Below are 17,398 nucleotides of genomic sequence, written 5' to 3' on the forward strand. Positions count from 1 at the left end.
ACACCAATTCTATCTGGTTTTAGTAAACACCATCACAGAATTTATTACGCCAAGGGGTTTAGAGAGCAGAGCATTTAAGTGTGTAGAATGTAGGAAATGTCTTGCTGTGCTTATTTGTTGTTGGCTACAGGCAACACATTTTCCTGATCCACAGCTGTTCTAGTACCTCTGTTTACAACAATGGACTTTATTTTCCGACAGCAAACAACAATTTATTGTCAGCAGCAAAAACAGAAGACTAACGTTCAATGTGAAATTGAGAAATAAAAAGGAAAATGCATATAACACCAGAATCCAGGCTACATTTTCAGACAACTTGTTTTTTGCTTCATCATCTTTGCCGGTGCGTGATACCCAACCTCACCGTTTCTGTTACTGCCCCTGATTTTTGAGGTTCTCAGAGAAATGTTTTTTTATCTTTCTAGTAGTGCCTATTCCAGAAAAGAATGTGTGTCTCCCARTTTGTTTTCTTGGATACCAAAATTATTCCCGTGGCATATCTGTTTATTTAGGTCAAGACAAGATACTGCCAACTCAGCATAAAAATTGGCAACTTGTCGAGTTTGAACTCACCTCAGACATCTTCTCGCTTTAGGCCTTGGCACCCACATCTTCTTCTTAACTCTCAGCAACATGCCTGAAGCAGTTTCTGTGCCACAGGGAATTTGTGTTTGATAAATCAGACATGTAGCATTGATGATGAATCCTTAAAGCACAGACTTTGGATTTAGAAATAGTGTTACTGCCAAGGCCATGTGTTCCAGCTAGACAGTTAATCAGATTGACATGATCACTATAGCAGAAGCTCTTCTTCCAGCAAATTTTGTTTTAGAAAAGGGGAAAGARAGAAATTATGTATACTATTTTGGGGAATGCAGTATACCTATAATCTAAATTGTTGCTCCCAATTAATGAAGGGTGAAATGCAGAATTCAGTGCTTGGCTTATATGGTCAGGCTGCTACTGAAGAGGTGCATGATAATCCTGGGGGTGAAATCTAGAGTAATCCCTATACTGAAGGGTAAGAAGGGATAGCATTCATTCCTGCCCAAGAGCAGCATTATTCTGAACAATGAGCTGGCAAAAGTACTGTGCACAATGCTGCGGGTGCCCCTCTACCTCCCTGTCCTGTTGTGTGGCAAAATTGTTCATTCCACTCCTGCCAAAAGACCACACTGGAATTTTCTTTTTCTTTAAAAGCCTTTTTGCATAGCTCTTCAGCGTGCAAGTGGAGTTTGGACCAAAAATGTGCCTGCTTCAAAGCAGGAAGAAAAACATAAGCTGAGTATGTATGGGTCTTTTCGGGGGTTTTGTTTTGTAGCACAATTCATGAATGGTAAATGTCTACTAGGAATGTTTTTTACAAAACACAGTACTTTTTAATAAATTCTTCACAAAGCATTGATAACTGGCTCTGGCCTGTGAATTTGTCTTTGAGTCAAGGATGATGACAAGCCATCTGCAAAGTAGTAAACAAATTCTTACATATTGCAGATTTTCCTACAGAAAGTGTGATAGAATTCCCCTTTGCACTCTTAACTTCTACAGTGGAAGTACTTAACCAGCTCTAAGAATGTATAAATATGTCTGCGAAAGTTCTGTAAAAAAGGACTGTAGAAATTAATGCTGGAGCTGACCTGTGCATTCTGGCCTGCATTCCTTCTTCCAAACTCAGCACAAAGTTCTAACAACATCATTACAGCTCACGAGTAATTGCATGGGGTCCTTGTCCCACCTTTCTCATGACTTCCCCCTGGTCTCTCCTATGTCCCACCCATCTGTTGCATCTGTAGGAATTACTGTCATAAAACGTATTTTCACTAGTCCTTAGTATAAAACATATGCTGTTGAAGGTGCATGCCTCTCTACTTCATCAAAACCTGATACTAAAATGGTGTTTCTCTCTGTTTTCTCTGCAGAGTGATGGCACTGAAGTCTCATGTCAAACAGGAACAGCACAAAGCACAGTCATTTGCCAAATAAGCTATCCTGTTTTCAGAACAGGACAACAGGTACAGCTGGCATGTTTAAATAATCTTGAATGATATCCAAAACCTTTTCTGCTGTTGTTTTTCCTTAACTCTGTGTTTATTACTGGTAAGGGTTTCTGATATTTGACAACAGAGGCATTAAAAGAAGCAAACTAGGGGTTAAAATTTGTGACTCCCTGCCAGATTAAAGGAAAAAAGGCTCTCAAACCTCATTTGTCACAACCCACAGCTTTCACATGCTGCTGCAGTTACGTAACTCTTGGAGAGCGAAGGTTGGGGCAGGGAAGCATAGAGCATCATGTGCAGGCTCCTAAGAACTGAGCACAATTCCCATCAAATCCCTCCTGCAGTGTGAACCTGGGGTGACTGCCTCACCCGATGTGAATTTCATCTCTCCAAGAAAGCAGCATTGTTTTGAGAGGAGGTGGAAGGCCCATACAGCCCTAAGATGAATTGTGTATCTTGTTTTTTCATATATACTGTAAACCTCAGGATATCCATGGTTTTATGGAATCTCTTATTCCTCAAGGGCAGCGCAGAAACAGGGTTCTAGCCTCTTAACATGATCAACTGAAGCAATAAGAAACTTGCAAAAAAGAATAGAAATGTGATGTTCTGTGGTGGAGCATGCAGAATAATAAAAAAGAATTATATATAAAATGTTACATTTGTTCTGAGTTTTAATGGAATTGCTCAAAGTGGACCTGCTGGAACAAATGGAAAAAAGAGTGAATACAAAGCTTGCATCAGTGTTAGAGTTTAAAAGGAAGGAATTGTGAGCATCTTTTGTTGCAGCTTGCAGCGAGTTGTACGCATTATTAAAATGCAAAAAACTCATATTTATGTAAAAATGCCAGCTTGTAGAGGAATGCAAGAAAAAGTAAATTCTGAATATTAAGAAATCACTGAAATATTACACAGAAATCTATAGAGAATTCACACATAAAGGGCAGTTCTAGATTGTSGCACACACATATAACTGTGTCTGTTGGGAGGTCCTTTGGATGTTGCACCAACTCATTTTCTCTCTTTGTCTCTTCCACAGGTATCGTTCGATATTAGTTTTGATTTTAACCTTAAAAATCTCCAGAATGTGGCAGTTCTAAGTTTTCATGCATGGAGGTAAAGTACATAATGATATGAAAGTAAGTTAGGTATTAAAGGCTTATTTGTATAAAACAACATTATAACATCTGACTCAAATGTGTTTTGATGAACAGTGAAAGTAAGGAGCATCAAGATTCAGACAACCAGGTCACCTTATCAATTCCTTTGCGGTATGATGCAGAAATTCACTTCACAAGGTATGAATATGAATAATGTCAAGAATCATTGTCATTTTGTCAAGATACTTGAAGTAACAGTCTTGAAAGGACTCTAAAAATACAGTGAAGTTTTGCTCTTGTTTTGGAAGTCCTAACAAATTCCYTCTCCACCAGTAGTAACAGATTTTTCTGTCCTTCCAACAAAATCTTACTTGTAAAAAACCATGGAAGTTGTGGATCCATGTTTGCCTCTGGACTGTTGTTACAGATGCTCCTGTGAACAGAAGTGATATAAAAGCCAAACAGTGCATGTGGTTTTGATAACATAAATAGTTTATGCTGTATAATAAGGTTGAGCTTCTGGGCTCAAACGTAATGACATGGGATCAAATCTGGAGTTTAAATGATCAAAGCAAAAGAACATCAAAAGGAAAAATAAACCTTGTTAATGTATCTGCTGAATTTGGAGCAAAAATATAAGTTTTTTAGCAGTTTGAGATAATAATTTGAACTAAAAACTGAGGTGCATGGCAGATTGTCCCTTGCTGCAGCTGCACTAGCATTGGGAGCAGACTCCCTGTTTTCTCATGCTCCCGTCCAGACTCTGGCTCAAACCTACCCCTCCCTTCCTAGTGCCAGCCCTTTCTTCTCCATGTAGATGCAAGGCTGGGCTGTTGCAAGAGGGATACTTTACCCTGGGAAGAGTGGTTTGTGAGGAGAGGCAGCTGGGCAGGCAGGGGGAGAGAGACCAACAAAAATCCTTTTAAGACCAAYCTTCATATAGTGCTTTTGAAACCTCTCATGTTGAGCCCTGGAAACCCTTGGTGATTTGGGACTCACTTAAATAGTAATTGGTCTGTTACTGTTCCAAACAAGAATGATTTCAGTTACAGTTTAACTTAGATTACAACTGAAACAAAAATACACTGGTTTCACTCTCAGATCAGGGTAGGATATTTTCATTTTCATCAAAGAAAAGATTTATGTGTCTTTCCCAAGTACTCAGTTTTTAGGAAAAACTACATATAATTACACTTCATGCACTTTGTAAAAAATTCTTGGTGAAAAAATGCTTTTGCATCCCAAAKCATTCAAAAATTAGTAAATATAAACTGATATTAAATAAGTAGTATTTATTCAGAGAACAACAGAAATTTGAAAAAGAGGGAGCTGCTTCAAAATGCTCAGCAATAATAGATTCAGGAAATTAATATTCAGAGATCACCATGGCTACAAGAACTGTTGGCTGCTGTGTAAGATGAGCTGGAGTAGGGACCATAGTGTGGAWGATTAGTGTTACAGCCTTCTTTGCAGAAGTAGTGCTAGAATATTTGGAGGCTCTACAGCATGCCTAGGTGCCCCAGCCCCAGTGGCATGTAGAATTTTTGGGATTATTTTGAGTGCAGAGAAGCATTGGAGTCAGCAATGCAAGTTCTTTCAGCTTCCTGAGAAGCTTCATTGAGACCTTGTCAGAAGCAGCAGGGACCGCAGGARCATCTGTCTAGAGGCCAGGCTTCTTAGGAAATTGAGATGGTGCAAACTTGAATCAGCTGATTTAATTAGCTGTGAAATATGAACTGATATTAAATGCTTCAGAAGAAGTGAGGAATGAAGTCTATAAAAGTTATTCGAGGAAAAACCGGGGTTTGAATTCAGATGCATGTCCTGAATATGAGAAAATGCAATTTCATATACAAGTCAAGGAATGAAGGAATACCTGCTGCTAGAAAATGATTAGTTATTCCTGGATATAATAAATTTTAAAGAACTAAATGAAATATATATTAAGCCGTGGCATAATTTGGCTTAGGAAATATTTACCTGGAGCTAGTTCATTCTTGAGGCAGGTAATACAGCCAAGAAGTAATCCCTTAAAATACAAGCGTTGAGAAAAAAGTCTTGCTGAAGTAAAGTTTTTCTAGGGATAATTTCCTGAGTTTCTAGGAGAAGATGTAGGAATGTATTTTACCAGAAACTTCTGAGAGGACAAGGAAGCTGATACTGCATCTTGGAAGGACTGGAGTCTTCAACAGTAAGGAAGCAGAAAATGTATCACTTTTGTTTTCCTTGAAGTCTTTGTGAGGAAGCCCTTCAAGGAAAGGATAACCCACAGGGGAAAGTGGAGGATCAAAAAGGATCCACACTGCTGTTTGGAGGACCACAACTGATCAGAAAGCACATCTGTGAGACTGCACATGGTTAATTTGGGATTGTACACACTGCTGTTACTCGGATTAAACAGGGAGAGCAGTTAAGAGGATGGATTCCTTGTGTGTCAGGAAGAGCTGATGTAGAAGTTGTAATAGCCCTCGTTTCTTGTTAACTCGCTCACCAGCTTGCTTTTTGACTGCTCAAATTTGCCTTCTAATGGAAGTTAATGATGGAGAGCAGACACAGTTGTATGATGGTTTATCAGAGGAGCTGCTCACAGGTAACAGGCAGTAGGTCTGATGCATTGCACAGGGATGTTTTCCTTGTCTTTGAGCGTGRTTCTGACTGACTGAGCTCCTTGAGCACCCACAGGTCCTTGCACCTTCTCTTTCCATCACACACCTATAATCCCATGCTGCACTGGGCTGAAACCACTCTTTGGGTACTTTGGAAATTCTGGATTTTAAACCTCCTAAATAGTAAAGAAAGTGACCCAGAGAGGACTGGGGGCTGTGTGATATGTACCATGTATACAAGCAGGGCAATGCCTGTGCTTACACACCCAGCCAGTTACAGATGTACCAAGGGAGACTGCCAGGGAGGCCTTTTCTGGAGAAGGCGACTGCAAGGCTGAATGCTGGAATTTGTGCCCAGGAAAGAAGTTTGCAATATGGCCCTGAAACAATGCAGGATCTAGAGGCCTAAGAGAGCCTGTATCCCATACAACTCTCTTGTGTTAATTGCACATACTCGATCCAGCTCTGGGCTTCAATTATTTCTTAATCAACTTTGTAAAATGCAAACAGCAATCTAAATGATTGACTTTTTCTCTGTCTGTACTTCTGACCTGTTTCACAAAGGCATATCCAATAACATATGTTTTCAAAGCAGCTGCCAAATTGAAATGTATTGTTTTATGGTTGTTAACTAGGCTTGCCAACATCAACTTTTATGAAGTATACTCTGGTCATAACATTCCTTCCACTGTGAATAATTTTGAAGATATTGGCCCCACGTTCAACTTCTCAGTTAAGGTTAGTAAGTGTGTTTTGTTCTGGTTCAAGAAGTTGCCTTAGCTCCCTCTGTAGCCTGCTCCCAAAACTTAGTTAAAAACAACACTCATGCTTTTATTGTCTGATTTTGAGGCTTTTGAATAGGTCAAGTAAGAAAAAAAAATTGCAAATAGCATAATTGCTTAGAGTCTTCATAAGGTTAAGGACGACATTTGCACAATGTGGGGAGGGATTGGTCCTGCACTGTTTACATATTTGGAAGATGGTTAATGCTTAACTTTAGGCCAACTTAGATTGTTTTTTCACAGAGTCTCCTGACAACTTGATAAAGAAAAACAAGTCTTTGCAAGCTTGGACTTTGAAACTTGAAGTTTGGCAAGGGTTAAGGGCGCAAACCTGATGCAAGATCTAGCCAAATCACAGCACTTATTACATAACGCAGAAAAAACATAGATCCAACTATGCAACGTGGAAGAAACTTAAATTATGTTCCATTTCCATTCCTGTAACTGCTACTCCAAAGGACTAAACAGGCCTATTGGCTGTGGCAGAATATTGCTTTTCAAAACATATTTCATGCAGTTAATATGAGCTTTGCTAAGAAAACAGACAGGAACCTGGAGCTATAGAGTACGCTTTCTGCTTTGCTATTCACAAAATTACTACCCCAGTGTCTAGTACAAAAAATAATGATGTAAAAGGAGTCCAGTTATTCCATACTGATCCATTATTTCTAATTTTCTTGCTATATCAAATAATTTGGGCATATGTAAGCATAACTACCTGAGTTAATTCTTGAGTTATTTGTTTTGCAGGTAACAGCAGGGAGTATTCCAGTAAAGATGGCATCTGTAACAATCAATCTTCCAGAACTGACCAGCAAAGACAATCCACTGATGTACCTAACTGCAGTCACCACAGATGAGGTATAGAACTGAACTGTGCTTTGGGGTTTATCAGTACAACAAACGTCAATTATCTCCCCAATATTAGAGCTTAGTTTAAGAGAATCCGTGGCCTTTCTCCTTGTCGCTTCCTCATACAGGGAGGACCACAATGCCAGCAGTACACTAGCCTATTACCTAGCAAATGTGGAGTATCTGGATCTCTTCAATAAGGTAGTTCTCTAAGTTCCTGGGGAAGTTATCATAAAAATGAATTTGYTACATGAGGAAAAGCCCTTCAGTTCAATACAGGGAAAAAAATATTATACCATTTACTTCTGACCAAAGCCATATACAATCTCTCTTAGTTCACAATCTAGCCTTTACAAGACACCATGTAATCGCAGAAATACATATATTATTATGATGACTATAAACTCCTGCTTATCATGATCCAGTCTCACTCCTGCCATCTTTCCTAGGCCAAAGGTGTTACTTGTGAAGCTCAGATAAATCCACTGCAAATAGGGAAAAGACCTTATTCTCCATCTTTCACAAAAGAGAACTTCAGAGCTTCCAAAGAGCTGGTGAGTAAGAATCAGGGCTGCAGTAAGCAGGACAGGGAAGCAGCGCTGTCCTTCTGAGCCCATTGCTGTATTTGTGAGGAAAGCTCAAATGTGATGGGGTGGCATTCATCATTTACAGACCGAGAGCTCAGTCTATGGGTGTTCTCACAGAAACTGCATCTGCTTTAGCACAGCCTGCAAGCACTTAATTTGTATGCACAGAATGGCAAAGGCAAAAAGTCTGGATGTTCAAAGAATTTTTTAATTATATGTTAAATGAACGGGAATTAAAAAAAACATTTAAAAAATGAATCATTTTTTTTTATGTGTATGTTTAATGCATGCTGTTGCCTCTTCTTGCTCTTTCCCCTGGCAGAACTGTAAGAACATGAAGTGCAGTACCATCATATGCAAATTGGAACATATTATGATGAAGGGAGAGTACTTTGTGAATGTGTCCACCCAAATCTGGAATGGAACCTTTGCTGCTGTGAGTATAAGCTGTTCAGTAAAGAGACTTTACAATCTAGAAAGACTTTGCTGTACTTTAAGTTGGTTTGTGTGTTTTTCCAGATCGAAAACTTGAATCTGAAAGTAGTGAAGCTGCATAAAGGAGCTGATAAAACTTCAGTCCAGCACAGAAACTAACAGATTGCTGTGATAATGCAATCTTCACAGCTGAAAAATACATTTCCTACATATGTTAAATTAATTCTAGGGGAACTACAGTTTCCAAAAAACTCATCATAGTACAGCAGAGGACAGTATCATCATAGCCTGTAAAATAATCATGCTTTTAGCTTTTGAACATCACAGCCTRCATAGTGATCATTTTTGAGTCACATCAGATTGCCAAAACCCTGTTAGTGCTGCCAGTTTTATTTGGTATAGAAACTGTGAAAAACATCTTTAATTGATTTTTTATTAGAGTAGGTGTCAAAGAAACAGTTTTTTTTTATTGAGACCTACAGAATGCTTAAAATATCCATCAGTAATGTCTCAGCCTTTCCATTTTAAATCACCATGTGTCCTCCAGGCAATAACTCATTATGAGTTAACAGACTTTTGAAGTTAGAGCATGTTTGCTTCTTAGCTAGGCAACCAACCAAATGGTCTTGGAGACCTGGGTTTGCCTAATGCGTCAGGAACATGATGCAGTCTCCGTAGTGTGTCTGGCGAATCTTGTGGCAGGTATTGACATTTAACAGCAGGGCTGTTGTCAGCTTTAGCATTCAACTCTTAAAAGGAAAAGGTCAGGTTGGTATTGTAAAATGCGTTATGGAAGTGTGTGACAAAAGGCATTTGTCTTCAGAGTTTGTATTTTTCTAATCAGGTCAAGACCATTTGTTAATGCTGTTAGGTATGCAGAAGGTGGAGACCTGAACAAAAGGTTACYGCACTCACAAAAAAAGTGAGTGGAAATGGTTTGTTTACCACTGGCCAATGGAAGGGAAAGAACAARGGTCACAGTTCTCCTCGCATCTCCCACTTCGTAATTTTTTGCTTGATTGTCAAAATTCAGTGCAAATAATCTTGCAAGCACTCAATCAGTAATGCACATCATTAGCCTTTCTATTTAGTGCAATTAGCCATAGTCCAAAAAAGGGATAGCAGGCTTGCTAAGCAAAGAAAAMATGTGTTTAGGAATTGAGATGCTTGGAATAGTGCTCAGGTGTATTTCTAAACTTYTAGGTGCAGAACACACCTCCTGGGCAGATGACCACAGTGCAGGGATGCAATACTCACGCTGCAGAGACAGGCAGATTGGTGTGTGTTGGCTGCTGCAGCCCCACAGCTGCCTCTGTGCAAGAGGTACCTGGCCCTGCCTCAGAGAAATGGCTGAGGGGGCAAAATGACAGAGCAGGCATTGCCTTTGGTTCAGCTGGAGAGTGCTCCTGTGCTCCCATGAACCCGAGGCCATTCCTCGTGCTGCTGTAGGAGAAGAGCAGCAGTGAACTGTCAGTGTCTACACAGCCAGCCCCTCTCCTCCCAGTACATCCACAGAGGGAAGTGGGATCTGGCACAAGGTCCCTTTTCAAATAGGAATTGGCTTAAGATTTTTGTCTTTTTCTCAGTTTAAGCTGAGAGCTATGTYAGAATTTGAGACATGGAGAGGAACACATGATGATAGGAAAAAATAAATGGGGAAAAACAGAAGCATTGGATGGAGGTGAGGGTAGGGGGAAGTAAAAGAACATCCAGTTTCCATTTCTGTCAAAGGCCATTCCCATCTGTCTTCTGTTGCTGTCTCCTTTTCTCACTGTTATTTTTCCCCATCTCTTCCCTGCTAGCAGCAGTGACAGCTTTAAAATAACTATAAAAAGGGTTATGTAAATAATTCCTTCTGTTTTGCTTGAAATGTACATTAAGCAAAAAAAAAAAAAAAAAAAAAAAAAAAAGAAAAAAAAAAAAAAAAAGCCAGCTCCCCAGTGTCATTGCTAAGTGGATTACTGATTGCTAAGTGGATTATTACTTTGATGGACGTAAAAAAAAAATTCTTAAATTTTCTGTGTTTTTTTCTGGATGTGAAGTYTTCCTTTCAAGGCAAGAGAATCATTTTAGGGTATCTACATTCTAATTGAGTTGCCCTATGACAGCTTTACAGTTGTTTTAATTTTCTCTTTCAGTTAATTTTCCAGACATTACAACTCTCTGCAGAGGCAAAAATCGATACACATGACCCTGAGTTATTTATAATTGGAGAGAATACCCTAACTGTAAGTGACACACAAGTATATTTTTTCAACTTCTTTATCTTTGACTGTATTAAAGTGATAGTATTAAATTTTCAGTGTCCTTTAGGAGTACATAGCAATTTGATTATGTTGAACTATGTAACCTTCTGACTAAATACAACTCCCTTAAGTTATTAAAATGTTTTCATTTCAGCCCACTGCCATATAAACCAGGCATAGTTAAAACCTCTAGGCCTTAAATAAATTGTAGAACTATGAGAAAAAGTCAGGCACTTCTGAAATTCGTATAGCTTTCCTTCATGAAAAGATCAAAATTTGGACTTCTTTCTGCAATGGAATTAATTGTTATGGATAAAAGAGCTCTGGGAAACATGTTCACAAATCTGATTTATAGTCTTACTTACTTCTATAAGTGTGCAGAGTTTGATGTTTCTAGACAAATGTTTGGCAAAGGTCTCCAGAAAATAATCTCATTTGTAAAGKAATGTGGAATATTTTTAGCATTTGGAATAGCTATCATATGGACAATGTGGACACAGCTAATCTCAAGAGAAGTCTCCAAACCACTGCTTTATTAGTATAGAATTCTGCTCCCAAGCTTTCTGTCTGCTACATATAAACATAAAAACTACTGGAAGAATACAGTAGCACTTTGGTACTGTTGTAATAAAAGATATCTTATTCTTTATCTTGAGAGGAACGCCCCTCCATTTGCAGTACTAAGTTCAGATTTATTTTTAAAGGATTTAATAGCCTGTTTTATCCATAAAATAAAGGTAGTAAAAACCAAAATGCAAATTAGTAAATGAGTCAAGTATCTGTAAGAATGTGCAGCRTAGCCCATTCACAGGCAGTGGAGAATTCAAATAAATATATACAAAAACAGTTACTGATGGATCTATCTCACTGTGGTGGTAGGACCATCATACAATACCATTTTTAATCATTGGTTTCCCATGAATCACTCTATTTCTTGTGAAGAACCTCTAAATAAACGATTTTGTAATCAGGAAAACCTCCAGTGCTTGAAGAACAAAGGAAATACATTTTTGCAGAAAAATTACATGCCAGTGTTTGAAGTGTTCTGAGTGCTTCAGTTTGGCATGGTATTATTTCTATTAGGAGATAAAAGTCATTACTTTACAATGCAAATATTCCAGGTAATTGCACAGGCTTTTTAAGTGGCTCATAAACCATGTATTACTTAAGTATTTTTCCACACTTGAAAAACGGTACTGCCAAATCTACATTACCAGAAGTTCTGCAGGCAATTTCAGGAAATTCTGCAGGCAATTTCAGGAGAACTAGAATTTAATTATTCAAATGATATCTGACCAATAAAAGTTAATTCCTTCCTAGTCATTTACACACTGCGATTTATGCAGCTGCAATTTATACACCTTGAGGCAATAGCCGAACAGACCATGGAAGTTATCCACACAGTTCCTGAGAAAGACTTGGTGGCTTTTGGTGACTTGGAGCCTGATCCTTACTCAGTGGCCTATTGCTCTGTGAGAAGTGTTGGTAAATGTGCCAGATTGTGGCGGTACATTCTCCCTGGAGCAGTTAGTCTGACTCGTGGAGTGAGCACCCAGCACTRCATTTAATTCTTGTCAGGCCAGCAGGAATACCCAGTCTGCCCTTTACACCTCCTTGGGAACAGGACAGTGCAAAAGCACACGGAGCTTATTTCCCTGCTTATCTTGTTAATTTAGATGGATGTGATAGGATTCATTCAGTTTAATATCTGAATTAAACATTATGCCCTGGTCCTTGGAAGGAACAGGTATTTCTGAAATGCAGTTCATCTCATCTTAAAGATGATCCTGAGAATAACTGGGGTGAATTAGGCCCTAAAAAATCTTATCCTCCTTTGAAAGTTAAGGAACCATGTTGCAGATACGACACCAGATGAGGTGAAGCCCCTTCACAACGTCTTATTGACCACAACTTAACTTCAGGAAAGATAATTTGTTCTTAGGCATCAATTTTCCTTTCCAGCAGTGCCACTTCACTGTTAATCTAATGGAGAAAGCATTAGTAGGCAAACTGCATATAGGAAATTGGCTTTTTACATTGGATGAACTGGGTTGTTGTTTAGCCAAATGAATGAATATTGCCTTGTGATGCTATGTGGGGAAGCTGCTTAGGTATTTTTACGTAAAAGCCTGCAGATTTTTTCCAAGTTGGAAAGGACTGCCAGCTGGAGACAAAATGTTAAGCTGCTAGAATCATCATTATGGCCATTCAGTTAGAAAATACACAAAGCAATCCTGCCTTGGTGAAATGAATACACATAACCACACCTAGCACAACACTGGAGCCTTCCAGCAGAAATGACTTAAATCACTGAGATGTCAGTCCAGTGCAAGTTTCCCAGAAAGCTTAAGATTAAATTACTCCAGACAAATGCACCTAACAAGCAACCCTGAGAAAGTAAACCAGTGTGACTTGTTTTATCATGTTTCAGGAAGGAAAAAAACTTCCAGCTAAATGCATGTCTTTCCAAGATTAAATCTGACAGTTCATAAATACTACAGCAATGTCTCCCCGACAAACTCTGTTATATGAAATTATATATTTTGTTATAACTAATCCAGCTAGATAGGGTATCACCTGAAAACTTACTTCCAGACACTGTATGCTCTTCTGGGAGCTCTCTGGTATTGCTTGTGGTTCGGGAAATGTTGGTGTGCTAGAAGTGCTCCTGTTTGACCCATACATCTTGCAGCAAATCCATGCAGTTGACCCAGGAGAACACAGATCAACATGAGAAGATCTGTCAAGTCGTTAGTGGTTTCACACAAGGTAGGAGCAGCAGGCAAAGGAGACAGAGGTGCCTGCCCAGCAGGAGGGTTGGAATTTCAGCAGATGCGGTGGTGTCTGGCCTCAGGGATTAGTACTGCCTCCTACAGCTGCCTGCCATAGGCAACGCTTGGTGGACAGTAGTGCTTCTCCAGCATGACTCTGATTCTGGGGCTGTACACCAGGCTAGTGCTCGCCTTCATGTGAATATGGCTGGTTTACACAGTGATGGTGTGTGGGGCCTCTGAAAGGCCTCCTGTTAATGAAGAGACAGCTGGCAGGAGAGATTGGTTCAATGCCTATTACGCATGGCCAAGAGTGATGAGTGCCCCTAGTCTTTAGCTGGCACTGCTGTGTGCAGTGGTAGTGCAACCAGGCACCCTGGGACACCACTGAAAGGGCTGTTAATTGCTTGGTGTGTCCCAGTCACTGATCCTGGACGTGTGCAGTCCAGACACTCTTGATCCTTGGTTTACAAATCTTACTTTATTAACCCCTAAGACACAGTCTCTCTGCTTTCAGATCCCAGTTACAATAATGAAGCCAGATGAGAAAGCTGAGGTACCAGTAGGTGTTGTGATTGGCAGTATATTGGCTGGACTCCTCTTGCTGTTGGTACTGGTTGCTGTTTTGTGGAAAGTAAGTAGGCATTTATATTCTTAAAACCAGAAAGGGATAAATACATTTGGGCTATTTTCTTTGGAATCTCTCTTCTCTAGTGTTAAACAAAACCACAGCTGCAGTTCGGTRGTATGAATGATACTGCATTGGCATTACACTCTTGATGTATTTTAGAAGGGTTTATGAAATGGGTCATCATAGAAACTGGAAACATGAAGATGATAAATGAATCGTCAGTCTTTCAAAACAGGGGCTGTGGCATTTATTTTTTTCCTTTTGAGACTGTGTGTTCCTTCCATAATACCCTAGACTGTGCTCTGAACACCCATGATATTCCCAGTGGACAACGGTGGGGATTACCAGCAAGGYGGCCAAGGATATGTACTGAACAGGCAGAAGAGCAGAGAAAGAACAAGGGCAAAAAGTAAATTACAAATGTTTCCTAGACAAAGGGGAATTTTTTTCTGTGTGCCAGGGCATAGGTGTTTGAAGTGCTTCTTGGCTCACCAAGGCATTGTGGAAGTATCTGTATCTTGGCAGGGAGAAAAGTGGCTAATTAGCACTGCTGTTCTARCACTTGGTTGTTCCAGGCAGGAGTTTAGGACCCAGCTCCTTTCATTTTAKAGGCAGGAATTGTCTACAAATCAAACTCTCTAGTGTGGACATGCACACATGTGCAGTCTACCATCACAGTATTTAGCTTTGCTGAGAAATTAATTATCAATGACTGACTGCAATGTGGTGTTATTTTAATACTTCTCACAGCTTGGCTTCTTCAAGAGACAGTATGAGAAAATGACACAGGATATAGAAGATGTTGATGAAATTGCAGAACTCACAAAGGACAAAGACTGAAGATGAGTTACATGGATAAAGAGGAGACCTGAGCCACCAACAGTAGTTTGATCAGTCAGTTCTTCAGCTGGAGTGCCTTAAAGCTTAGTAACATTTAAACATTTGTAACGAAAATGTCTTTATAGATGAAAATATTTTACAGATTCTACTCTATTGTAAGAGTAACTGCAGGACAGTTTGTTTTTTTCAAAAATGATTTATAGTGCCTTTTCCTGTAAATTTTTGCTTCTCAAACAAACTTAACCCTTAGAACTGGCAGGTCCGAAGTATACAGTAACATACTGTGCCAGCAACCTTCTCTTAATCCACTGCAGAGTGAAACAGAACAAAATTTATTGCAGATTATTGTGGAACAGCATCAGTTGGTAATTCAGTTGACAAGTACCATATGTGTTAAAGGACATTTTCTATTAAGCTGATGATGAATGTGTGGTGAATACTGTTTCCAGACTAGGAGAAGAAAAGTCATTTTTCATTGACTAGCTCCATCCTTATTGTTTTAGAAAAATAATTTCTACCGGCAAACCTTTGCTTTAACCAATCTATAAATTGGAAACTTGTGTATGAAGATGTTTGTCTGCATGCCACAGGACAAACTGGTTGGGCAAAGTCTTCCAAAAGTTCACTTGTATTTCTTGCACCAAAGTCACAACTAAATTACTGAAGGATATTGTTTTGGGGAAATACTGCCAAGTAATATGTATAACTCTCTTCTGCATGCTTTCTCCCTGAGAAGAAAATACGAATTTCATAATCACTTACAGCAGGTTCTCTGCAATGTTATTACTGGTTTTCATCTTGAGAAGCACTACCACTACCATTACGCTGGCCTTTACGCTCTCGGTCCCTCTGAAAATCAGTTTGGCTTTTGACATAARTAGGAAAGACAGTCGAGACCTTGCCTTTAATTCTGTACTGAAAGATTTTGCAAGACTAAGAGCATAGAGTGAACTAAAGGGGATAGCTGACTGAGGAATTACGCACGTTACAAAAGGGGATAGTGAAGATCTAAACTCTGTAAAATGTTTACTGCACTTACTTCTTTAGCATCTCAGTGCCCTCCAGAAGACCAAAGCTTAGTACAACCTCCTTACCTGTAACATTTTATTTGGTCCCACCTGTTCATGTCTTGATGAAGTTAACTTATGTTTTATACAGTGAAGTACTGTAGTGCTCTGGAATGAGCTTATCTAAGCACAACACTTGGGTGACTTTGTGTTGATTGCACACCTCAAGTTCGTCACATGCTGTTACGCTGCCTGGTTACAATGAAAGCTCAGTCTTACAAAGGCCCATGCTGTAAGAATGGTAAGAGTCAGGGGAATTGGCCCTTTGGCTGCCTTTCTCTCTCATGGCTGGCAGCTAGGCTTACAGTTGACAGTGAGAGAAGATGTGTGGGCTTTTCTTGTGTATGCTGCCATGCAAGTGAGATTTGTTTCCAACTTGAGGTGATTTACTTGAAAAGTAAAACATGCAAATGTGCCTCATTGAGAACACAAAGTCATGTTTTCTTTCCCCTTAGGCTGGATTGTTTCCATTATTTTTTGAGGAGCTAGGCTTCAGCGCATTTGAAATTTTACTTAATCTTTTTTTAATAGGTAATCAGTCAAAAGCCAACCATCTCTGGCAAGTAGCAGCTTTATTTGCAGCAACAGCTGGATTGTGCTCAGTGCAGTTTTACATGGGCTTTGAATTTATTTTGTATCTATGTTTTGGGGTGTTTTGTTGTTTTTTTTTAACATTCTGAAAAACAGTTCAGATTCTTATCTCAATTATCAAACAAGATTCTTACCATCAGCTGAGTCTGTGACCAAAACAATTATTTAAAAACTGGGGGGAAAAAATTGTAATTGCATAAATCTAAAGAATAAGCTCCTGATTTGTAATTATAAACCTTGAGGGCAAATTCTCTGAAAGTAAAGATAAGAAATTTGTCTGCCTCAATTCTTATATGAACTTGTGCAGAAAAAAAAATAACCCTTACRGCCATACATGTGGAAAGCTCCTACATAATCATGGCCATGCACACCAGAGCAGAGGTGGAATTTCACAATACACCAGATGGCAGAATCTTCAATTTCTGGTGCTGCCTGCAAGGGAGATTCAGGCATTCACCCAGATTTCCTTCTTCTGCATTTAGCAGGAGGTACAGGTCAATATCCAATATGCAGCTCCTTTGGGGATTTACCAGTTTATCCATCAGGTAGCAATGATTCAATTCACTAGTCTTCACTGGGTTATATTTTGACATGGACAACAGGATTCTCCTTCCCAGCCTGGACAAAATACTGCTTTCCCAAAATAAAGGGGAAACATAGCAATGGGTAAGGTTTTTGTATCCTAACCACTTCAAGTTATTAGTTTATTTTTCTTTTACAATTAATACTTAAATGGCTAATTCAGTTTTTGTAATGGGTGAGTTTATTGCACTTTTAAGTTGGCACAACTGCAAATAATACTGGAAATATTATGTATATTTTGTATTGTGTGCAAGGGTGTTTTTTTTTTAAATTTACTTTTTTGAAACAGCATGTTTTAAATATTCTGAAAT

General features: G+C 39.1%; 1 protein-coding gene across 1 annotated transcript in view; it reads left to right on the forward strand.

Moving 5' to 3' along the window:
* Positions 1–15,147, forward strand: part of ITGA2 (integrin subunit alpha 2) — a 66,288-nt gene extending 51,141 nt beyond the window's left edge. The window contains exons 20-30 of the mRNA XM_057386548.1: positions 202–343; positions 1,920–2,012; positions 3,037–3,113; positions 3,212–3,295; positions 6,339–6,441; positions 7,236–7,346; positions 7,787–7,891; positions 8,247–8,360; positions 10,498–10,587; positions 13,894–14,010; positions 14,758–15,147. Of these exons, the coding sequence (XP_057242531.1) occupies positions 202–343; positions 1,920–2,012; positions 3,037–3,113; positions 3,212–3,295; positions 6,339–6,441; positions 7,236–7,346; positions 7,787–7,891; positions 8,247–8,360; positions 10,498–10,587; positions 13,894–14,010; positions 14,758–14,847 (1,126 nt within the window). The 3' untranslated portion in view covers positions 14,848–15,147. The remainder of the gene's footprint in view (positions 1–201; positions 344–1,919; positions 2,013–3,036; positions 3,114–3,211; positions 3,296–6,338; positions 6,442–7,235; positions 7,347–7,786; positions 7,892–8,246; positions 8,361–10,497; positions 10,588–13,893; positions 14,011–14,757) is intronic.
* Positions 15,148–17,398: the final 2,251 nt, after the last annotated feature.

Source organism: Malurus melanocephalus, unplaced genomic scaffold (genome assembly GCF_030028575.1).
Source record: "Malurus melanocephalus ecotype Western Australia unplaced genomic scaffold, MMel_1.1 scaffold_991, whole genome shotgun sequence".
Classification (NCBI taxonomy): domain Eukaryota; kingdom Metazoa; phylum Chordata; class Aves; order Passeriformes; family Maluridae; genus Malurus; species Malurus melanocephalus.